This window comes from Micromesistius poutassou, assembly GCF_964030765.1.
Source record: "Micromesistius poutassou genome assembly, chromosome: 19".
Classification (NCBI taxonomy): Eukaryota; Metazoa; Chordata; class Actinopteri; order Gadiformes; family Gadidae; genus Micromesistius; species Micromesistius poutassou.
In genome coordinates this window covers 10,290,903-10,314,856 of record NC_140289.1, presented here as the reverse complement: position 1 = coordinate 10,314,856, position 23,954 = coordinate 10,290,903, and the positions used below count along the sequence as shown (strand labels likewise).

The window sequence follows — 23,954 nt, the reverse complement described above, 5'->3', positions numbered from 1 at the left end:
CGTATCCGCGCTGGAGAATTCTGTTTAACGTTCGATGTTCGCTTTTATTTGCTTCCTAATCTTGATAGCTCATTGAAAAAAGATCTGGTCTTGTTTTAAAGAGAACAAATTGGAGAATATTTCACACATCATTCCCTGATTGTCACACACAATGTCCTTGATATTAGGAAAAGGGTTGGGGGCTCCTCTGAGTCTGTCCTTGTACGATCAAAGCATTGGCAGTAGCATGGTTCAGAGCACCATATATATCTATATAGGGTGCTGGTTGATAGAGGATGTTTGACAAGGTGAGGGATAAGACAAATTGCATGCTCAGAGAAAATATGATGCAACACTCCAACAAGGTTTTTGTGTTCTTTGTGAGAGTACGGTGAGATATTTATTCTCTATGCATATAGAGCTAGCGCACTCCTCGTCACTCTGTATTCTCAACACACAAAGAGGATGAATGGAGTCTTGTATAGATGTGTGAGGCAGCTTGGATGATCCTATATTACTTTGCACCCAGTGAATTTCTTCCGCTGGTGCTTTCTTCTGTGCTTGTTGGAGGACAGGCTACATATTTCAAGTTATATCGTCAGACGTTTCAGCTCCTGTGTGTATTTAAACCCATCACAGACGTTTTGAGTCGTTTCAGTCATTCAGTGTCGAGTGGGGCACACCGCAGCCTTGAGGGTTCTGACGGCGCCCCCACCCCCCTGTGTGTCCTCCACAGTGTGTATGCCCCCCACGGAGCCGGAGAACGGGGGCTACCGGTGTCACCCCACGCCATGCCGTCGCCTGGCCCAGAAGACGGTCATCGAGTACTTCTGCGACGAGGGGTACGCCCTCAAGGGGGACTACAAGTTCCTCACCTGCCAGAACGGCGAGTGGGACGCGCCCATGCAGATCAGCTGCCGCCTCAGCCAAGGTGAGGCCCCCCGAGGTTCAGTACAGCAGCACCAGGCTACGTGCACCAACACGCCCCCATCTCACCGATGGTTACTCAAGCACCCCATTCCAAATCGTTGAGTGCTAAGTCGGTATTTAAAGTAAGCATTTGCTTGTGGGGAAATTAATCACGTACAATAAATCATAGTATCAGTTCACTCTCTGGAAAACAAGTCAGCAGTTAAGTCAACCAAGTGACAACCACACTGACATACTCCTACTAACTGGGTCAGGACTAGGGTGTGTGTTTGCCTGTTATAACTGTGTTCTCTCTTGTTGCAGACAAGGAGCCCAACTCTCCGCTGGGCATGCCCGCCCTCTCCATCGTGGCCTCCACCGCCAGCTCTGTGGCCCTCATCCTGCTGCTGGTGGTGCTGTTTGTCCTGCTGCAGCCCAAACTCAAGTCCTTCCACCACAGCAGGTGAGACACACACACACACACACACACACACACACACACACACACATTCCGACGTGCACATACCCGGGCTGTGAACCGGTTCAAGGAACGAAAACAAAAAACTGACACAAACAACATTTTAACATGAACAAAAAATGTAATCAAAAACAAAATCATATTACTGTTCCAGAACAGAATTGTTCATTAAATTTCTCTTAACAGTGTTATTCTTTTGTCTCAATCCCTTTCAAAAAGTTTTTTGGGGGTACATCAAATAAAAGTTTGTAAATGAGGGTACTAAATATCTCTTATTTAATCAGAAGGCACCCTAAGGTGCATCAGACGTGCTCTTGTAGGTGTAGTTTTGTGCACTGGCCAGTGCCAGTGCTCAGCTACAGTCTGTGTGTAGCTGAGGCGAATGTTTCACTAGAGCGAGGAGTTGCAACTTTCAAACAGCCATTTAGTTTTGTTTGTGGCCCCTCACAGTTTCACACCGTGGTGAACACAGATCAGGAGCCGATGAAACTCCCGTACAGCACACATCGCCGCAGACTGCTATTTATCTGCTTGTTTACTCCTGTTCAATGGCCGGCATGGGTCCCTTCCATTGAGATGATATTCTTTGGTTGATGAGTTGAACTGAACTCATCAGATAAATGTCTGTCCATTGGGGATGCGATGAATGTAGATCACAAGCCTGATAAGATGCACAATGCTGGATTCTACTCATTCTTTTTGAAGAATATTCAATAAAGAAGAACCATTTGCTGCCAGTGGGTTGACATCTGATCCGATCATAGAAACCCTTCAGAATCAAACGCATGGATCAAAGGGCTCATCAAATTGAGTATTTTTAAACATTAGAATCGCATTTTAACCAAACGCACCCACATACCCTCCCACAGCAAATATTTCACCTTTCTATTCATGTATGGACACCTTGGTTCAAGGTGATGGATCTGTTTTGACATGCATATTTATGCAAATACGACAGCCATGAGCTGAGGTGATACCTCGGCAGCCGGTTTAGCGAGTCAACATTGCGTGACTATTGAAAAACGAAAGTATGAAAAAGTAATTGAACCCGGCCCCCGGGTCGCAAGCTGTCTGAAGCACCTTTCCCAGCCACCCTTCCGTGATTAAAAAGCTATAACGCTTTGTTCCCGCGCCCAGCGACCTTTAGTCTGGCTGCCACCCGGGGATTGGCTGAGGTTGGCGTAACGAAGAGCTGCCCACCGGGCTCTAATCAAGTGCACCGACAGAGCAGGCGATGTGGAGGCGTGCATCCCTCATAGCCGCTGGGCAGTCCATAAAGTCTTAGGCACTGTTCACACGCATACAGACGTCGTTGTTTAATAAAAAGAACAAGAACACAAACATGTCAATGCCCGAATGGTCATGCCCAGGCCAGTAGGTGGAGATAACCTGACCTATGAACAAGTCAAATACCACAGAAGAACGTTCATTAACAAACGTAAAACAACAGACATATGTCCTCATGAAGAAAAATGCAGTAAAAAAAAAAGCTCCAGCTTGAAGGTGTTTTCCCATAGCTTTTTCAGATACCGAAAATGCAATTCTCTTGTAGACGGTATGCCAAAACACAGAAAATACAATGTTTTCAAATGTATTTGTGTACATGTGGGCCTAACCTGGTATTCTGTCTCTGTCTGTCTGTGTCTCGGTCTCGCTCTCTCTCTCCAGGAGGGAGCAGGGTGTGTCTGGCCAGTCGTGCTCCATCATGGTGGAGGGCGTGCAGGTGGCGTTGCCCTCCTACGAAGAGGCGGTCTACGGCAGCGACGGCGCGCGCAGCAGCCCTCCGCCCTCTCCTCCTCCTCCTCCTAACCCCACAGCCCTGCTTCCGTCCGAGTCCCGGGTCCCCATCGTGTTCTCCGAGGGCCCGTTGCCACAGCAACACCAGGGGCTTTCAGAGCCGGGCCCCTCTAGAACCCGCCACCACCACCACCACCACCACCACCACCAAAACCATCACCACCAACACCAGCTCCACCACAGAGACTTGGACCTCTGCCTCCCGTCCACCTCCACCGCCTCCTCCTCTTCCTCTTCTGCCTCCTCCTCGTCACGCCGCCACGCGGAAACGGTGCTGGTTCACCAGGCACCCCATCCCTCCTCCTCCTCCTCCTCCTCCTCCTCCTGGGCTAGAGGGCCCTTGAGGGGGGCCTGTGCGGCCCCACTGCCGCTCCGCAGAGACTCCGACAGCAGCGACCAGCACAGCCTGCTGTCCGTCGCCTCGGGCGACGATTACTCTGACGGTGAGTGGTGACGTGATGACCCCATGTCGGTGCGCTCGCTCTCATGAGGGCAGCCGTACTGCAGTAGCAGAACAGTCTTCTGATCGTCTGACTGTTCCTCTGAGCAGAGGGAAATCAACAGTTCATTCTACGCTACTCATAGGCAATCTACGCTCCCAAACAACATTTCTAGAAAAAAAAAAAATCTTCTGGTGGTCAAATTCCAAATATTGTAATAATAATAATAATAATAATAATACATTTTATTTGTAAAGCACTTTTCATAAAATAATCTCAAAGTGCCAGAGAAACCGTAAAACAAAATAACAAAACACTAAGGGCAATCCAGTGATAAAATACATTAATAAAAACAGCTATAAGAGGACTTGAAGTGCAGATTGAATTATGAAAAATCTAAGGACAACTTAAGAACGCCTGCCTGAACAAAAAAAACAAAAAAACATTTTAAGCCCTTTTTTAAAAGTGTCCACAGACTGGGGTTTGTCACGGTTTGTCGGGACAACGTCTCAGGTCACGAGGTGGTTCATGTTAATGAGGCGTTTATGAAACTTTCCATTTCGGACGGTTGTTATGGGAAAACATTGTTTTGAGGTCAGTGGACGGTCAGTGTTCGCAAATGGAAAAAGAGATGTTAGCCAATGGACAGTGCATGTTGGGCAGGTCCCTTATTGAAAGAGTGCTGTGTGAGATTGAGCCAGAAGACAGAAAGTGAAGTGAAAATGCTTTAATTACACCAACCTTCCTTTATGCAAACTTCTGAACCACAAATAGATGTTCAAGAAGAGCAGTTGTGAAATAGTAGGAATGCTTGGCGTGGGTTATGTTCTTTGACGTTTATCCTCACTTGGGCTGTTTGATGTAGTCTTTATTACCGAATTCTCCATCGCAGATCAATAAAGCACTTTTGTGCGCTACTCTAGTTTTGCAGGGAAGGTAACCGGAGAAAGGTATTTCAACTGGAACCGTGTTCCACAGCTAGTGTCGAATAGTAGCAATTCCTGGATGACAATGTTCCTGTAGCATATATCAAGGAGTTTTATACCCGGCACTAAACTCACTCCGCCGTGGTATATGAACCCAGCTGAGGAAGTGACACAAATAAAGCACTCTGGGGATATTGCCGTCGTTGTTGTTAATTTTGTTGTTGTGGTTGTCTAACATGTCTGATGGCTGTGTTTGTCTCTCCCCCCCCCCAACAGATATTCCTCTGCTGAAGGAAGCATGAAGCTCTGAAGCCAGAGACCGCATCTTATCTGTCGCCCCAAGCTCTCTTACTGCTGATGAGGCCTGACTGTGGATCTCAACCAGTCCCCACAAACCCACATACACACCCACACACACACACCCATACACACACTCACATACACACAGACACCGCAACCAAAATGAAGAAGAAGCAAACCGCCCGCACACGTCCTCCTTCTCTCCAGCCCGTTAAAAGACTCTTACCTGCTGCCACACAGACATGCGTATGGAGTGTGTCCGGCCCAGTATAAACCAAACCCTCCATGCCTCTCAATGTGTGCGTGATGATATACAAGCAGAACGTGCAGGATGTGTACTTGCATTAGGCTATGCATTGCTTCACCTCATCCATTGCTTCACCCCCACCACCCCACCCATGTGGATCCGCAGAACTCACGCAAAGCGCTTCTCTGAAGGCTGCCATAGATGAGGTGGCTTTAAATAAACCTGTGTTACTACGCGACACAACTACAAGGAGCAAATTAAGAAAAAACACAAATCAACGATCTGTCACGGCCTCCCACGTGTCTGTAGCTGAGAGAAGCCCTTTTTTATTTTTTTGTTTTGTCATTATTCGTGTTTTCCTTTCTTTCTCTGCATGTGGTTCACTGGTTCCTCCTGTCCCAGGAACTTCTCTCTCTCCCTCTGAACGGGATCTGGCTCTCACTGCAGAGCACCCTGCCTGGCTTTCTGACAGTGGTCCGATTGGGCGTAGCGCACAAAGGACACTGGGGGTTGCATTCCCTACACACACACAAACACAAAGCGGGAGGTGATGTGTGTGTGAGACACATTGAGTGTTGGATGAGTCTGTGTCTTCATGGAGCTTGGTCATAATTGAAAGTTGGTGTCCTATGGTCCGGGAGTTGTGTGTGTGTCATGCATGTCATGCATGTGTCTGTCTGTATTTGTATGTGTATGTGTGTGTGTGTGTGTGTGTGTGTGTGTGTGTGTGTGTGTGTATGTGTCTGTGTATCTGTATGTGTGTGTGTGTGTATGTGTGTGACCCCCAGAGTTATTTTGGGATTCCTCTTCAATTACTTTCTGCACCTGATTGTATTTATTGCTTGGGTTGTGGGGCTCCGTGTGGTGTGCTTTGGTAGGTGGGGTTGCCTAGAGTTAAAGGAGTGAGCGTGTGTGTGTGAGCATCCAGTCATCTTCTTCGTTCTGTGCCTCAGTAAGGCGAGAGAGAGTAAGTGGTCTACTCGTACGGCTGGCTGCCTATAGAGCAAATGGGCAACAGCTAATTGTCGTAAGTCCCCAACACCTGTCTACTGTAGGAATTGAGAAGAGTGTACAATTTGTGTAGTGCTCCCCTTCAGATAAAATATGGAATATGTCCGCGGCAGTAAGTGGCCAGAGCAGATGGGCTCACTTGAGGACTTCTCAAGGACTTGACTCTTGACTCTCAGTTCTGATGGAGTCCGCATCCACAGATCCATATCGACACTACTGCAGCTGGTTGCAGTAAAGGAAAAAATAATAATAAAGGTTCAAGAGATGTCCTTTTTACAGATGCCAAGTGTATTTGAGAACCATTACTATATTCAATATCAATCGCCCTCCTTTTAAAAAAATAAGTGTTTATTTGAATAACCGCTTGATGCACGTTTTTCGGATCGACCCGGTCTCTCTGAAAACCACATTACTTTATCGGTGATGTCCATTTCCAACTGAATATCATGTTTTATGATTCTAATATTATTACTCTGTTTTATTTCTCATTTGACACAGTCGTCATCAATCGTCGTCAATGGCTACATTATTGCAGCTAATGTTGCCTTAGACTTGTACATTTGCATTTTTACTTTTTGTCTGGTTTCTATTTTAAAGCCTTTGTATTATTTTTTTTCCTGCAATACAACAATGCAATGTCTTCAGTGTTTCCAATGGCCTTACTTGCATTATTTTTTCTATGCATAACAATGTCTTGTTTGTGTTTTGACGGGTTTGTTTTCTTTGTTTTATGTGTTTTTTTTCTGTTGTTTCGGAGGCCACTCAGAAAAAGCACCTCTTCCTCCCTTTGTCCACAAGGCTTCCAGCGACTGGGATAGTGAGACGCTGCAGGGGCCCCATAATCATCACTAGTCCTTTCTGCTTCTCATTAGCTACAAGGCCATTTAGACTTCATGGGAATCAGATATATATATCTATACATTAAGAAGATTGAATTAAAACTTTGCGTCCAGAAGCACTGTTGTACAGTGCTGCTTCCCAGAGAAATGATGAGAAAAACATGTTCTTAATGATTCTGCTTCTCACTGCTTTTTGCTTTGGTTTCCTCCGCTGTACCTGACAGTGGGTGTCAAAATAGTAATTTAATATTTGTATAAAGTTTAATTTAATTTTACAGTGTGTATATAACTTTCTAATTAAAGCTTTCTTTTGAAGTGTGGAGGGTGCGTGTCATTTATTAAACAGCATATTTTAGCTACCATGTCAGCCCAAACCATGGGGGAGCGGCGGAAATAAATATGTCATCACACATTCTATTTGTTTACAGTTTAGTTAAGTTACAGAAGATCTGGGCATGAAAGCATATAATTCATGTAGGCCTATCACGTTTAATGACAACTTATCCATAATTAATATCAACGTTACTGCTCTTCCCACCTCGGCACTCAGCTAGGAGGAGCCGGGGATCGGACTAGCGACCTTTTGGTTACCAGCCAACATGCTCTACCTCCTGAGCTACTGTCGCCCCCCCAGTCCTACTACATTAAAGCAGAACTTCAACATCCACACTGTGTGACCATCAGTGTACTCACCAGACGCCACCGATGCTAACATCCTCTACATATGGAGGGAATATGAAACATGAGCATACATGATAGACACCTTTAAGATCCCATATCTCAAGTTTTTTGTGATTAGAACCTTCAAACCACATGATTGATTGTAAAACGATGCATCATTGGTATAGTGAGTTCTTGTGCATTCATATTAATCCTTGCCTAAATGATTGATCCACTGTATTCTTTGCGCTGTCACATTCTGAATTCTTTCAGTTAAATGTCTGCCTCTGCCTTCGTTTAACTATTCATGACTTATTGCTTGGTGATTATTATACTTAACATTGGTCAACCAGGACTGGATTAAGCGCTGGGTTTTTGACGTAATTACTTTGGGTTGCAGTGGATAATGTAGGCAAATGTAGACCCGCATGTTATTTATATGGTTATTTTATTGATAAGGCAAATCCAGGTCACATGATGAGGATTATTGAAATAACTCAAATAAAAGAGGATAGAAAAAGTGGAAATACTGCAGTAAATGTTCCAGGTGAAAAAAATAACACTTAGACGCTTGAACTTTTAAACTGTTTTATTAAATGATTATCCTTATAATTGCTTGGCTCTACAACATTTTGTCAGGTTTTCAGGTTTTTTAAATCCCATATTTAAGGTTTTGTCATATCAAAATAGTGTACAATATTTGTTAAACAGACTTGCATAGAGTACCAAACAGTACCAAAGAAGAGTACCAAACAAACAGTATTGGTTTTATGCCAGGAAGTTTGATGTGAACTTTCAACTACAAAAGAATCAGGTTAACGTTGGTTAACAACAAAACGATGAACGTGTTACAGCCGTAACTCAACAATAACAAAGACAACAAAATATCTAACATCTCCTTCTCTTTAACAAAGGTGAAGCCAAACGTCAATATTTCGTGACATGAGTAAAACGGGAGAAATGATAAATACGTTGTTTTGTTGGAGAGTTCATCATGACTTAATATTCTTCCCCTTCTTCCTCCCCTTCATCGCCAACAGTGTCGGTGCCCACCTCTTCGTAATCCTTCTCCAGCGCGGCCATGTCCTCCCTGGCCTCGGAGAACTCGCCCTCCTCCATGCCCTCCCCGACGTACCAGTGGACGAAGGCCCTCTTGGCGTACATCAGGTCAAACTTGTGGTCCAGGCGCGCCCAGGCCTCGGCGATGGCTGTGGTGTTGCTCAGCATGCACACGGCCCTCTGCACCTTGGCCAGATCTCCTCCCGGCACCACGGTGGGGGGCTGGTAGTTGATGCCCACCTTGAAGCCGGTGGGGCACCAGTCCACAAACTGGATGGTGCGCTTGGTCTTGATGGTGGCGATGGCCGAGTTGACGTCTTTGGGCACCACGTCGCCGCGGTAAAGCAGGCAGCACGCCATGTACTTGCCGTGGCGAGGGTCGCACTTCACCATCTGGTTGGCCGGTTCGAAGCAGGCGTTTGTGATCTCTGCCACCGAGAGCTGCTCGTGGTAGGCCTTCTCGGCAGAGATGACGGGGGCGTAGGTGGCCAGAGGGAAGTGGATACGGGGGTAGGGCACCAAGTTGGTCTGGAACTCTGTCAGGTCGACGTTCAGGGCACCGTCGAAGCGCAGCGAGGCGGTGATGGAGGAGACGATCTGACCGATCAGCCTGTTGAGGTTGGTGTAGGTGGGGCGCTCGATGTCCAGGTTCCTGCGGCAGATGTCGTAGATTGCCTCGTTGTCAACCATGAAGGCACAGTCGGAGTGCTCCAGGGTGGTGTGGGTGGTCAGGATGGAGTTGTAGGGCTCCACCACGGCGGTGGACACCTGGGGCGCGGGGTAAACCGCAAACTCCAGCTTAGACTTCTTGCCGTAGTCAACAGAGAGCCGCTCCATCAGCAGGGAGGTGAAGCCGGAGCCCGTTCCTCCACCGAAGGAGTGGAAGATGAGGAAGCCCTGGAGACCTGTGCACTGGTCTGCCTGGATCAAATCAGCATCCAGCCATCAGTGACATTCACTTTGGTGCATGATCCTAATATACCCTGAATGACTCATGAATATTACCAGCTTGCGAGTTCTGTCCAGCACAAGGTCGATGATCTCCTTGCCGATGGTGTAGTGGCCACGGGCGTAGTTATTGGCTGCGTCTTCCTTCCCTGTGATCAGCTGCTCAGGGTGGAACAGCTGGCGGTAGGTCCCGGTACGAACCTCGTCTGTACGTCGCAAAATAAGCAAAAACACATGAAGACGCCGTAAAGGAAATAAAGGCTGAGATTGGCCGAGAACTCATGGCTTGAGTAAGAACACTGCAGCTGTAATCCATGAAAAACGGGCTGCAATGTTATCCTTTGGGGCCATAGCAGACCGTCAATGTACAGTCTCTAAAAGTGCTTGTTTTTGCCACTGACAGCCTCATATTATAATACATCATGGAAAGGATCCCCCTAAACTTGTTTCTTTATCTTTGACTTGATCACGGTCTGTTTGTTATTGTGTCAAACCAAGTCTTGCTCTCGGAAGTCTCACAAGAGTTGAGATGTTTGCAAGAAGCATTGCAGATAGAAGCATGAGAGCGGGAGAGAGAAGTTTGTTGTGTTCGAACTACAAACTCCTCTCTCCTGCTGCAAGCGTAGCTTAGTGCTATCTAAGAGATTCGTGAGGAAGAGGGTTGGGATTGTGATGACAATAGGGAAATATCCTGCAACAACCAGATTTCAGAGCGAGACTTCTCCTTGAGCAAGGCTTGGTTGGACACAATAACAAACAGACCGGATCAAACAAAAACCAAAGACACAAATTTATTTCACTGTAGTGATAATTTCTACAATGAAAACTGTAATCTGTAATCTGAGCCGGTCAGGGACAAAAACAAGCACCTTTAGAGGACGTATATTGACGTGGAACCGTTGCCCCAAAGGATAACCTTGTAGCTCTAGACCCTACACACTAAATGATCGGAAAATAGGTTGCACAGTGACAATGCAGAATGTGTTGCACATCATGTTATGTTCTATTTAGATTAGATATTTAACTTGTGCCAAAGAATGATACATATTCAAAGGATGATCATATTCAGATTGAACTATTATTGTGATATTTAGTTCTGGTACAGTGTGAAACAGGAGCACCAGAGCATTATTTTCACCAAAACCGACTCACAGGGCATTTATTGCTACTAGTGACCACCGCAAAATTAATGAAAAAACGGTGGAATGAGACCTTTAAATATCTAAATGCAATTTTGTCAAACGTATCATATTAAACAAACCACTAGCTACTATAATGTATGTAAATATTTCACAATAATGTAGATATGTCAAGTTACAATAAGGTCATTATAAATACCTTAATCCTGACCCTAATTAGTTATTACCCGTTTTTGGAGAAGACATTAAAAAAAAAAATATATATATATATATAGCTACTATAATGTACATGTAAATGCATTTATTAACTGTAAATATTTTGAATAATATAGATATTTAAAGTTTTAATAAGGTAATGACTTAATAAGATTTATAAATACTCCCTAAATACATTACCCGTTTGTGGGGAGAAATCACACTGCAATGTTTAACCATATTAAACCAACCACCTAGTGAACCATTAGGTGACTTCAACTTGCCGACCCCGTCATACCGATGACGGTGGGCTCCAGGTCCACGAACACCGCCCGGGGGACGTGCTTCCCGGCCCCCGTCTCGCTGAAGAAGGTGTTGAAGGAGTCGTCTCCCCCGCCGATGGTCTTGTCGGAGGGCATCTGGCCGTCGGGCTGGATGCCGTGCTCCAGGCAGTACAGCTCCCAGCATGCATTGCCGATCTGGCAGCCGGCCTGGCCGACGTGGATGGAGATGCACTCACGCTGTGCCGCGGGGGAGAAGTTTGATTCAAGACATGAACAATTGTTATACTTTTAAACAAACTTTTTTATTTATTTTTTTCGTGTAATTCGGAGCCACAGTTCGGTAGATAACAGCCGTCATTCTGAATAACGGTTGAGGTCAAACTTGTGTACGCCTACGTTGCGGCACGTGATCAAAATCGTTGCCCCTTGGTTTACGACAAAATCAATATTTTACGTTAAAATGCCATCAAAATCATTTTTTGACGTTAACCAAAGTCCCCCTTTACCTTTACCAGCTTGACTATAAATGTACAAAAGAAGATGAAAAAACATTTTAGATAGGTTGGCCAGGAAGATATCTACGTTAATTCCAATAGTCGCCAGTCTGCAAAATGTGCATTACGTCTTCATTTAAGACTTTATTTATAATTCCACATGGTGTGAAGCACACATGCATTGTATCACGCTTAATAAGAACGTATATTTACTTATATTAACGTTACCCGGGCCGCGAGAGTTGCGGCATTGTAGGCCTATCACGTTTAATGACTGACTTATCCATAATTAATATTAACGTTACTACACTTCCCACATTTATGAACAATAAAGACAACACGCACGTTTTATAATTATAATTCGTTTCAAAAATGATTTCGAAAAGTACGAACAGAGCTGCGATTTTGATCCCCAAAACGTTTGACGTCGACCGTTATTCACAACGACGTTAGCGGTTCTCCACCGAACAAAACGCCGAAATTGCGCGCACAAAACGTTTGAAAGTTCGTTTAAAAGCACCTAAATCGTTCCTTACCATGATTACGTATACGTTGAGACGAAGAGGAGAAGGAGAAGGAGTGCTTGTTTGTCCGTTACGTTTGTCTGTTAGGGTCCGGCGCGGTTTGAATTTATAGACGGAGGCAGGGGAGCGTCTTTATACTGGCCCCGTCGCCAGGCAACCGGCGGCATACCGGCCGCGTGCCAGGCAACCGGTGTGTTGTGGTAACCGGAGAGGCTCGAGAGCGAGAGCGTCGTGTTCCTCTTCTCTTTCCGTTTAACGCGAGACGACGGAGAAACAATGTAGAACCGTGTGTGTGTGTGTGTGTGTGTGTGTGTGTGTGTGTGTGTGTGTGTGTGTGTGTGTGTGTGTGTGTGTGTGTGTGTGTGTGTGTGTGTGTGTGTGTGTGTGTGTGTGTGTCAATCATTTGGCGCCACAGCTTGGGAACTACAAATGCCAAGTTCAGTTTACTCACAAATGCAAGTTTGATTACATTTGTGAGTCAAACCGTTGGTGTAACGTGTTTTTTTTTATTCTTGAATAGTCATTATTTGTTCATGGTAGTAATTCAGAAAATCATATAAACTGGATAGAGCACATTTATATTTTTTACAGTGTGGATTTAACATCCATAGTAAAAACGATGTGTAAAGAATAACACAGGGTATAGGGCTTTCAAGTCTCACGCATTCGGCGTGAGACACACGCAATTCAACCCATGCACACGCTCACACGCCACACTTCGTATTTCTCAGAGAAATTACCAGGATAGCGCCCACCAACCAGACGTCCTCTTTTGCCCGGACATGCCCTCTTTTTGAGACACGTTAAAAAAATGTGTGGCGGAATTTCAAAATCGTCCGGGATTTTATTAAAGCCTCATACATGTTCACATTGAATTTGCGTTGCGTTTCTCTGGGTCGTTCACAAACTAGTTAGGCTACGCCCTCCCCTACTCAGTTCTGTTCGCTTTGCATTGGTGGAAGTGAGTAAAGGGAGTGGTTAAGTAGAGCCTTCAGATTGGACGGTTTGACTTACTTAGTTACCGTCATGTTTTGTATATATATTTTTTTTACCATTATTGTTTTATAGGGACAAACATTAACACATTTCTCCTACAGGGGATTGATAATGTTGTATCTATTGAACAGAAATAAACACTTGGTCATAGGCCTACTTTACACACTTTACCACAGCATTGGCCTACTGAATGCCACAGATATATTTTAAGCATTGGACTGAATGCCACATAATTATATAATTATGCTTTTGAACGTTTGCAACGTTTAAAAGTTCACGGAAAAGTATATGCCTCTACTGGTGTTGCTTAAGCCAATACCCCCCCCCCCCCCCCAGCCCTGTGAATATTACTTTACAATGAACCCGACAGCACATTTCAGTGTATTGCTTTTTTAGGTTTGACTATGAAAAGGCCAGCTCATTCAGTACGAAATCTGAAAGCTTATGCTAAGCAGGGTTGGTATGGTATAAATCGGAAAGCTTAGGGGTTGGTATGAATTAATCGGTGTAGCCACATATCCCACACACTCCCACACGATCTGCAACACACGCTATTTTATTCAATGCACCGATTGCATCTACAACAGCGGATGCTTGCTTGTGTCCGACCGCCCCCCAGCGGCCGGGTGAAGACGGTGCACGCGCTGTGTTCTGTTTATATGACGATTTCTTTAGAATAAAAAAGGGACTCCATTTTGTGAGGGCTTGTTTGCTGTTTACTCGCGTTCAGACAAGGAAGCATTGCGTCCTTTCTCCGGAAAAAAAACAAAAGGTACGTTGACTACACTATAGTGGCCCTAAAACGTGTTAATATGACGGGCTAGATCTTTGCTATTTCGTTGGCAACCCGATGTTGACATTGTCTTTGTGTGGAGCTATTGGCTATAATACACTGGCCTGTTTTATTCAGGCCTGTACGGCGGAACCACGCACGGTCAACCAGCCTCTCATCGTTCTCACGATTAACCATATGTAACGTGAATTGTATCCGACTCGTTTATTTAACGACACCTCAACGTGGATGTTCATCTTTCTTGGTTTCGCAGAAGACTCTGAACATGAGTGGTTGTCGCATCTTCATCGGTCGCCTGAACCCCTCGGCCCGGGAGAAGGACGTGGAGAGGTTCTTTAAAGGATACGGCCGCATCCGAGACATCGACCTCAAGAGGGGCTTCGGCTTTGTGGTGAGTCGGGACACTGATTCACGGGGGTCTGGACCTGGTGGTGGTTCTGCTGCTGCTGGGTCTTTGTTTTGGGCTTTAATGAAGCTTTAATGGAGCAATGCCCCCTATGTTGTGCAGGAATTTGACGACCCCAGGGACGCAGAAGATGCGGTCTATGAGCTTGATGGCAAAGAGCTCTGCAACGAGAGGTGGGATCCAGAGAAGGCCTAGTAACGTTATACACGGCATGATTAGATACGCCTTCAGACGCAGCCGTTGTCTTTACAACCATCTGTTTACCTCGTTATATCTAACGTTATACACGGCATGATTAGATACGTGTTTAGACGCAGCCATTGTCTTTACAGCCATCGGTTTAACTCGTTATATCGATACATGGCAAGATTCGGTCAGTGTTCATATGTTGGATTGTAAATGCAAGTCTAATTTTGTTCATCTCCATCTCTTGTTCATCTCCAGGGTGACCATTGAGCATGCCCGTGTGCGTCTACGTGGTGGGCGCGGTAGGGGTGGTGGAGGTGGTAGCGATAGAGGAGGCGGAGGAGGACGCTTCCCTGATCGCTATGGCCGGGGTTCTCAGGATGGTCGCAGGTATGCATGAGAGTCACCGTTAGGCCAAACCAAGCAAAATGAATAGAATTGCTCGTGGGTATACAGTTATGTGGCATTGAATATTCCCAAGAGGATGCACTGGTAATTTGTGTTTGCAATTGCCTCTTTGATGGGGAAAGTTAGCTATCCACCTTATTTTGTTTTGCTTAATAAATTGATAAATTCAGAACGGACAAGCTTCCTGTTCGTGGTTATTCCTTCCTCATTATTCACGATCACGCTGCCTTTCAGTCGGAACCCTCCTCCGATGCGGACGGAGAACCGTCTGATCGTGGAGAACCTGTCGTCACGGGTCAGCTGGCAGGTGAGCCTTGGCAACACGCAGCTGTTCATGCCCCAGCAACGCACAAACACACTAGACTCCAGAAATGTATCCAGAAATAAGTTATTCATCCAAACTATTAAGGATAATACTGAATTGAAAATGGTGAACAGTCATTTTTATTTTCAAATTTGTAAAAATCCTAAATTTAATGCAGTTTGATAAGCTTCAGAGGAGGGCAGATTCAGCTAACACAAAGCACAAAATTTGTTCCAATTGTTTTCCAACGTTTTTAACCAATTCTTCACCCCTTTATTTGCCAGCCTCACTGTTGTGTCGTATGGAAGAACTCGCTTATGGTGACCCTGTCTGTTGGTCCTTCCCTCTGGGGTTGAGCCTATGCTGTCACGCCAATGTGTTCCACTCATGGTTGACGCCCGCTGGCCATTGTGAGCGATCGCTCGCAAGCAGGCACGCGCCACTCGTGTCGCACGGCCCTCCCCCGTGCCGCCCGGTGTGTGTTCAACTGAGGCCCGGGCAAGGTCGTGTCCCAGGTCGAGAGAGAGAGCGCGAGGTGTGGGGGAAAGAGCAAACAGAATGTCGTAGAGAGGAGAGGCAAGAGCAAAAAAACACACACCAAAAACAGCTGGTCGATGGCGATGGGTTCCCTTTTCGAATCCGACCGCCGGGTCGTTCGACCTCTACCTCTACCTGATCCCGACCGCCCTGCACTGGTGATCCCCGCACCCGTGGCAAAGAGAGAGGGAGAAAGGGAGAGAGGGAGGTGCGAGCCTGAGAGAGAGCGAAAGAGAGCGAGAGTCGTGCAGAGGGAGCGAGCGTGCTTGAGTCCCTCGCTGGTGCCTCGGTGGATAGAATCGCCTGTTTGTCCCGAGGTATTGGTGGGCTAGGAGAGCCTGTGGCCTACCCCTCCCCCCCGCACACTGTGGGGTTCGCTCTCAGGTAGTAGTTTACTCTCTTCCACCCTGTTCACTCTCTTTTTTTATTTATATATATATATATATATATTTTCTTTTTTTTTTAAACAAACAAAAACAAATTTAACGATCTTTTTAATATATCTATATCTATCTATATCTATATCTATATTTATATACATAAAAAAAACAAATGCAAATGATTGAATGTTCTTTTTAAATGCACAAAATGAAAGGCGGGGTGCCAGGTCTGAAGCGGTTCAGGGCGCAGAGCCCTGCAGAACCCTCCCAGTCTGGGGGGGAGAAGGGGGCTCCCGCGCCACACTGCTGCCCCAGGCGGCGCCTCGGCATCCTCATGCCGCTCACCTCTCCTCATAGCCCTCCCAAGTGACCGCGGGTCCACGAATCTCCACGGCAACATAACACTCGCCTGGCTCCGTTTAGCGTCAACCATTTGGCAATGAATATATGCATACTGGCATCTGATAAACCAGACACAAACCGCCTTTAATCCTGATGGTTAAACTTACAAAAAAATTAAACGATAACTTACTTTTAGATTTTGATCAGACCTGCTGATGGGACGTTCTTGGACCCTACGTCGTTCCTAATCTGCCTAGTAGCCTATATAGTGCTCTCAAGTCTATCTAACCGCCTCTCTCTTTTATGTTATGTCCATTTATTTCACTTAGTCATACATTTTTGCAAACAACAAATTGAGTGTGGCCTTGTCTCTTGGCTGCCCAACTCACTGGCGTCCCCTGGTGTTCACGTTGTGCGTTAGGACTTGAAGGATTTCATGAGACAAGCGGGGGAGGTGACGTTTGCAGATGCCCACCGGCCCAAGCTCAACGAAGGGTAAGGGACCAACGTAGGGCAACGAGCTCTGGGTTTGGGGACATTGTGCAAAAAAAAAACCCTGTTGGTTAAGGGACTGGATTATGAAATTGGTGAAACATCTAAAGGGCTGATTAAGGTCCAACTCCCCTGACGTCCTTGTGGACCCTCCTTGCGTCCACCGCAAGGGCCTGACGTGCGGCTCCCAAAAATTGTAACCTTCCGTTGAGGCGACGCAGGCGCAAGGGCTGTGATTGGTCCGCTCACTAAAACCCGACGCAGAACCATAAATGTTCACGACTGCGTCTGCGTGAACGTGGAACCATAATCAGCCATTTAGACACCATTTACAATTGTGATAAGGTAAAAAAATGTAAATACTTTTTTTTTTTTTACTCTTGCTCTTTGTCTGCCATACACCACTGAAATAACGTCCTCTCCATTTGGAATGACGCATCTCCTCACCCACTTTTCTTTTTATTGGACAGGGTGGTTGAGTTTGCCTCTTACAGCGACCTGAAAAACGCCCTTGAAAAACTGTCTGGCAAGGAAATCAATGGAAGGAAAATCAAGCTGGTTGAAGCAGCCAAAAAGAGGTTTGTTTCTTTCTTTATTCTTAGTTGTCCCGTCTGCTGCTGACGTTCAGGATGATCCTTTATATACCAGGATGGCTAGTCTAGTGTCCAATCTTTTTTTAATCAGTCAGTTAATTTGAAGGTTGAAACGGGAATATACAGGCCTATTGCTCTTTGGTTAAAGGACAATAACGCTTTGGTGATGAAACATCCTCCCATCTCAGCAGGCTTCACTGAAACATCCGCAACCAATGTCATTTGTAGACGGATGCTTCAGTGAAGCTGTTTTTAAAGCAATGGTTTAATCAGCAGACCATCAGTACGGTTTCGTGTACATTAATATCAGTTTCAAAGTGCTGTAGTCGTGGTGTTCCCCGTCCTCCTGTAACACGTGGTTCTCCTCCCCCGCAAGGTCCAGGAGCCGCTCCCGCTCCAACAGCTCCTCTCGTTCCCGCTCTCGCTCCCGTTCCCACGGGCGCTCGCGCTCCCGCACGCCACAGGGCTCCCGCTCTCGCTCCCGCTCCCGCACTCCCCGGCCCTACAACCGCTCCCGCTCCGGATCCCCTCGTGGAGGGTCCCCGAGGAGAGGGTCCCCGAGGAGGGGGTCTCCACGAGGAGGGTCCCCACGGAGAGGATCCCCTAGGAGAGGGTCCCCACGAGGAGGGTCCCCACGCGGTGGGTCCCCACGCAGAGCGTCCCCACGCGGTGGGTCCCCACGAGGAGGGTCCCCACGAGGAGGGTCTCCACGGAGAGGGTCCCCGCGAGGAGGGTCCCCTAGAGGAGGGTCTCCACGCGGTGGGTCCCCACGAGGCGGGTCCCCGCGCAGGGCATCTCCAAGAGGAGGGTCCCCGAGAGGAGGGTCCCCTAGAGGAGGCTCCCCACGCAGAGGATCCCCACGGCGAGGGTCCCCGCCCTCGGCCGTCCGCTCTGCCTCCAAGGAGCCGGCGGTCAAGCGCTCCACCTCCGTCACCAACAACAAGGCCGGCGAGTCGGCCGCCCCGCACTCCCCTCCGCCCGCTCAGAGGGCCTCGCGCTCCAGGTCCCGCTCCAGGTCCCGGTCCCACTCTCGATCCCGGTCTCGGTCTAGATCCACGTCCCCCGATGGCCGTCGCTGAGCGGACTGGCCTGCCCCGCACTCGGTCACATGCACACATACGCGCTCACACTCATTCACTCTCTTTCCAAGGAATGGTCATCACAGCTTTCCCCCGTCAGCACGGCTCTATGTCTCAGTTTCTAGTTACTGGCAGCTGTGGCGTTATGGTCTGTTGTGGTGGGACAGGGGGAGCAAGGGCGTGGAAGAGCACTGAATACACTCACCTATCCCTGTGCAACACTTAGAAACTCACACACACACACATTTTTATTGCTGGTTCTGCTTTGAAGGGACTCACTGAGGCCAGATGTTGATGAGCAAGGCACTCCGGTTACTTAAAATACTTTCTTCCCCCCCCCCCCCCCCTCATTTGTGCTCAAAGGTCCAGCGGAGAAGATGTAGGCTTACATCCCACCTTGTCTCTGCCCCTTCCATTAGGTTAAATACAAATGTGTGGGCCTGATTTGACTTTTTTTTTTTTTTTTCATGATCTATCAATGTGTTTGTATGGTCATGGTGTCATTAAAGGTAGAAACCATGTATTTGCTTTGGATTTTTGTATATGACTATTTGTACTGACATTTTTTTAATTTACAAATACAGTCCGAGCTCTTTCATGTCGAATTCTGTGCATGTTTCCAGTTGTACTTGGCAAAGGTTGGTCCAAAAAAGTGGTTTATAGTTATGCTAAGGCAACGGATTAAATGTATTTGACTTTTCCATTGACTATTGGACTCTTTTTAATTCTTTGGGTGATGAGGATTATGTAATTAAGATATTAAATGTATCTATGTGGAGTGTACACATAGATACTCCACCTGTACAAAAAAAATAATAATTAAAAAACGGGTAAATAAACGGGTTATAACTCAATATAACGGCTGCACCCATCTCTCTTGTAATGTTAATGTTTAGTAAAAGACCAACCGAACCTGAACTAGAGGGAATGCTATAGCTACGTTTCAATGCCCTTTGTGCATCTTGGTTTTTGATTATAACCTAAATATACCCCAAATTCAAAAGTCAAAATGCACTTGACGGTTTATTAAGTCATGCTTTTGAGTAACAAGTGACTTTTACATATGTAAGCTTCCTATCAAGTTATGCAATTCATGAGCAATGCAGTTACATCAATATTCCTTCTGCATTCACGGGGATGGTAAAAATAGACCAGTGAGTTCTTGACAAACCCATTCTGGGTTTCTCATTTCTTCCATGGAAAAATGAGTCAACACAAAATAAATGCTCATACTTTTTCCTCAACATTGGCTCACTGTTTTGAAAAATATTGAGTTTATTAGGTCAAACACTTTAATTGACAATCAATTTAGATACCAAAAGTTCAGAGCAACCGATGCATAAATTGTACTTCCATCTGACTTCTGTTCACGTTATTGGGAGGTAGTAGACCCAACTGTGACCAATGTCAATAAGGCAAGAGGGAACGTTCTCTCGACAGACGTCACCTCTCCAGTTCAAGCGAACACTTCTGTCAACAGGATCTTGCTTCTAGATTCTTTAATTCCGGGCGTGTCTCAGGTGCGGGCTCCATAACCACTTCAACCTCAACATATGCGTCAGTTGGCTGGAACAGCTCCTCCACTGAAGCTGTTGGCAAAGGAGAAAGTTGTTGGTGACGGCACACTTGACGGCACACTCAATACACTCAATACACAGCCCTCCAAAGTGGTGAAAGCTTGAGGTGTGTGTGTGTGTGTGTGTGTGTGTGTGTGTGTGAATGTTTGCGTGATTTTAAATGAAACGTTTGGATTCCTCTTACCTTTATGCTTGGTCTTGTACTTCTGGTAACATCTGGATAACAGAATGAGCACTCCAGCCTCGATCAGCTGGAATAGTATGTAGACGACAGGGAACATAAAGAGAGGGCCGATGACGTCTGGCGGGAAACCCACCTTCAGAATAGTGGAGGCCAGCTGGATGTTCTGGCAGCCTGTTTCCATGGAGATGGTCCTCCGGGAGCTGGGGAGAAAAGTCATTAATAATGGGCCAACCATTCCCTAACCCACAACTCATTGCTTGATGCTGTCAAACAGAACTTCTTGGTGTTCTGTCCTGCCTGATCTGTGTGTGGTGATCATCACGTGAAGGCAATAACCGACCAGCCTATTTATCACATTTTGGCCAGTACTTGTCCACTTGCTACCTTTTCATGCAGCTTTTTCAACTGCTGCGAATAAGGCCTCTGCTTTATTGAATTGTTAGTGTCTGAATTATTCTAACAGTTCTACTACTTCGCTTAATCGATTAGGTATCGACTGGCAATCCACTTGTTTGCTTAATTGATCGTCCATGGTTTGCGGTTGGAGCATTTTTATAGTAGACCCTTGTATCACTGGAAGCATTACCATTGCTATTATTATTATAACCACTTCAGGAGGTTCAGCAGTCAGTTTGCATTCATGAACCAACCCCAACAAGCCTGGTAAAATGTCTGCTGGCAAAGGGTCACCAGACACCTCTACGCACCCAGAGCTGCACCTCCCTGCCCCATCTCTCATCAGAGGTCAGCGTTATCCAAACAACTAGAAGTCAGGCCGCCATCTCAAACTCAAAAGGAAAACAGAGCCCATGTAGCTGAGAACTCATGTCCTCTACATTCTTGTCCCATATAATGAAACTTTGTGGAGTACTGGGGCCTGTTGTCTGTACTCCAGCCCTCTGAGATCATCATTCAGGTCCTCGTTGCTTTCGGTTTGTACAACTGGGGCCTATTGGGACTAATCATCCTCATCCTCCTTATCATCATTCTTATATATTCAGGAGACTCACGATCCATTGAGCTTGAATAAGGCGGCGAGGCAGTATCCCAGGATGAAGCCGATGAGAGGCATCAGACAGCCGATGGCGATGAGGGAAGGACTCATCACCAGGAGGATGTATTTACCCACAGTCATAACCGCCAGAGAGATAATCAGCATGATGGCGACCGTCAGCACAGCCAGGATAACCTGAAGGGTGAAGTAGAGAGAGCATGACACCAGGAGATAGTTAGGTGGTGGGCCGGACGTTTAAATACATTGTAAAGATATTAGAAAATATTTAATTTATATTATTGTAATGTATGCTACTAAGACATTTAAGAAGCACTTCCAAAGCTACAGTGAAAATCCAGACTATCCTGCCCCCTAATCCGTATGTAGGACTCTTTCTGTAATTATAACATGAATCATCAGGCCTTGCTATCAGGTCTTACAAAACAACTTGATCTCCCCAAAGTATTTTTTTGTTTGCCATAAAGAGTTTGGGCGAGTTTTTGAACATCCTTTCCAATTCCATGGAATTTAGCTCCAGCACATTGCCTGAACTTGATCTAAAGGATTGGGCTCAGAATGAGTGCTACACACGGTTATAGTTGATCAGAAGAGGGGGGGTGTACGGACCCTGGAGGCGGACCGGGTCCACTGCGGCCTGTAGTGGGTGATGAGGATGCCGATGGTGCAGGGTATGATGGTCAGGACCAGGGCGAGGATGATGCGGCCGTAGGGCACCACTCCCACCAGGCCGGGGAAGCCCTGGCAGTAGACGTACAGCAGCAGTGGCATCATGGCCAGAGCCAGCACGGACGAGCAGGACGTCATCACGATGCTGGACAGTAGGGAGAGGGAGGGGGTGGGGGCGGGGGCAGCGCAGTGATTCTCAAGTCACTTTAAAGGACTCCAGGGTTTCTTGGAACATTTAACACGTGTGGTTTTAATAATGCTTATGACCCTTGTTGAATTATTCCCCCTTAATAAAATGTGTTAATAGTTAATAGTTTGAGAACCATTGAGCTATGGCTACAGGGTTCTCCTGTGTGAGCTATCTGTGTTGTAAACGCTGTCTTCCTTCTCGCCTGCTCTACGTGTTTGTCTATCTCAACTATTGGACCCCTATTAGCACACCTTGTCTAGGCCAGATAAAATATGTATTGACCTGATAAAGATTGATTTCAAGGCCAAATGGGATTCAGGCAGGGTGAATGACCCTGCAGTTGAAGGTAATCATCGGTGTGCATCTATATGCTACACAGAAAGTCTGACCTTTGTCATGGCATTTGCATCTTCCACTGTGTGAAAGTTGACGTTAATTAACATGACATGATGTGTACTAACCCGGGATACAATCACCCCATGTGTCTCCAGAGAGAAGACTTGCACAGGCCATTGGGTTATTAAGACAGTGTAATATTAATATGAATATGAGTATATGATATTATTGTTTGAGTATTTTTTTTGAGTATTATTAATTAGTAATTAATTCATATATATTAATATTACTCCACACACTCACACCTAGTAGTATACCTGAGGTTCATGTCCCCCTGCATGGGCAGCGTCAGCATGTTTGACAGGCTTCCTCCTGGGCAGCAGCCACAGATCAGCACCGCCACCGCCTGCAAGGGCTCCAGTTTGAATGCCTGGAAGAACCGACATCACAATGAACCGCTCGAGGTGCTACTTGGCTGGAGAGGCGATATACATTATATAAGACACGTGTGTGTCTTGAGTATTGTTATTGTTGTTGAACAGTAGGTTTATGGTGGTTGTTATCAGCCAAAACCAACCTTGGCTAGGACAAATGCCGAGAGAGGCATGATACCGAACTGAGCGCCTGCTGCTATGATCATCCCCCTGGGTCTCTTGACATGCTCCTGGAAGAGGCGTGATAAAAACAGGTTTATGGCAAGACACCCCTCGGAATGAGAATGATCCCGATGAAGATTCACACTGAATGGTTCATATCATACAGTATATGACCTGTAGGAATCCCGCAGGAACAAGAAGATCATCAACATCACCTTGATCTTGGACCAGTCCATGGTACAGCCCAGCGACACCATAGTAAAGAACATGGTGATTGCCACACAGATGTTGAGGACTTTGTCAAGTAGTGGGGTCAGTGGTGATTCAAAAGCATCGCTGCTGCTGCTGTTGGAGTAGCTGCCATTTGTCCACAGGTCGTCGTGTAGCCATTCCTCATCATAATCCATTGGAGTCTGCAATTCAATGATTTAATAACACCCTGTTTAACACAGGTTTGAAAAGATGGGATTATTCATGTGATCAAATAAATATAGCAATGTGTCCCATCATTTGTGTAATTTCAGTTCAGCAAATATTAAGGCCCACTTAGGTGTGATACTGATAGAAGTACTGGTCAATGTTATTATACAAACTATAACTGAAAAAAAATAACATAAACATTGGAATACATAAGTGAATAATAAC

General features: G+C 46.1%; 4 protein-coding genes across 5 annotated transcripts in view; 2 read left to right on the top strand and 2 right to left on the bottom strand.

Annotated features, from left to right (window-relative positions):
* The window catches only part of susd6 (sushi domain containing 6), a 28,976-nt gene extending 21,734 nt beyond the window's left edge, over nucleotides 1-7,242 (top strand). The window contains exons 4-7 of the mRNA XM_084483552.1: nucleotides 716-910; nucleotides 1,213-1,351; nucleotides 3,035-3,606; nucleotides 4,806-7,242. Of these exons, the coding sequence (XP_084339678.1) occupies nucleotides 716-910; nucleotides 1,213-1,351; nucleotides 3,035-3,606; nucleotides 4,806-4,831 (932 nt within the window). The 3' untranslated portion in view covers nucleotides 4,832-7,242. The remainder of the gene's footprint in view (nucleotides 1-715; nucleotides 911-1,212; nucleotides 1,352-3,034; nucleotides 3,607-4,805) is intronic.
* Nucleotides 7,243-8,164: 922 nt separating this feature from the next.
* On the bottom strand, nucleotides 8,165-11,443 carry LOC311363819 (tubulin alpha-1A chain-like). The gene is made up of 3 exons (XM_084483796.1): nucleotides 11,226-11,443; nucleotides 9,651-9,799; nucleotides 8,165-9,566 (listed from the first exon to the last, which is right to left on the bottom strand). The coding sequence occupies exons 1-3, from the start codon at nucleotides 11,344-11,346 to the stop codon at nucleotides 8,586-8,588; spliced, it is 1,251 nt and encodes a 416-aa protein (XP_084339922.1). The 5' UTR covers nucleotides 11,347-11,443; the 3' UTR covers nucleotides 8,165-8,585.
* A 2,495-nt stretch (nucleotides 11,444-13,938) lies between these two features.
* srsf5b (serine and arginine rich splicing factor 5b) lies at nucleotides 13,939-19,446 on the top strand. 2 transcript variants are annotated; one of them, XM_084484031.1, is made up of 8 exons: nucleotides 13,939-13,997; nucleotides 14,272-14,409; nucleotides 14,527-14,597; nucleotides 14,869-15,000; nucleotides 15,253-15,325; nucleotides 17,003-17,076; nucleotides 17,544-17,651; nucleotides 18,043-19,446. In XM_084484031.1, the coding sequence occupies exons 2-8, from the start codon at nucleotides 14,284-14,286 to the stop codon at nucleotides 18,743-18,745; spliced, it is 1,287 nt and encodes a 428-aa protein (XP_084340157.1). In that variant the 5' UTR covers nucleotides 13,939-13,997; nucleotides 14,272-14,283; the 3' UTR covers nucleotides 18,746-19,446. The 2 variants fall into 2 exon arrangements, with proteins under 2 accessions (XP_084340157.1, XP_084340158.1); XM_084484032.1 differs by having other exon boundaries at nucleotides 13,975-13,997; nucleotides 14,275-14,409.
* A 772-nt stretch (nucleotides 19,447-20,218) lies between these two features.
* slc10a1 (solute carrier family 10 member 1) lies at nucleotides 20,219-23,741 on the bottom strand (the record flags this gene model as incomplete). Its single annotated transcript, XM_084484289.1, has 7 exons — nucleotides 23,525-23,741; nucleotides 23,291-23,377; nucleotides 23,031-23,143; nucleotides 22,128-22,332; nucleotides 21,517-21,695; nucleotides 20,507-20,706; nucleotides 20,219-20,334 (listed from the first exon to the last, which is right to left on the bottom strand). Exons 1-7 carry the CDS (start codon nucleotides 23,714-23,716, stop codon nucleotides 20,219-20,221), a joined length of 1,092 nt encoding a protein of 363 aa, XP_084340415.1. The 5' UTR covers nucleotides 23,717-23,741.
* Nucleotides 23,742-23,954: the final 213 nt, after the last annotated feature.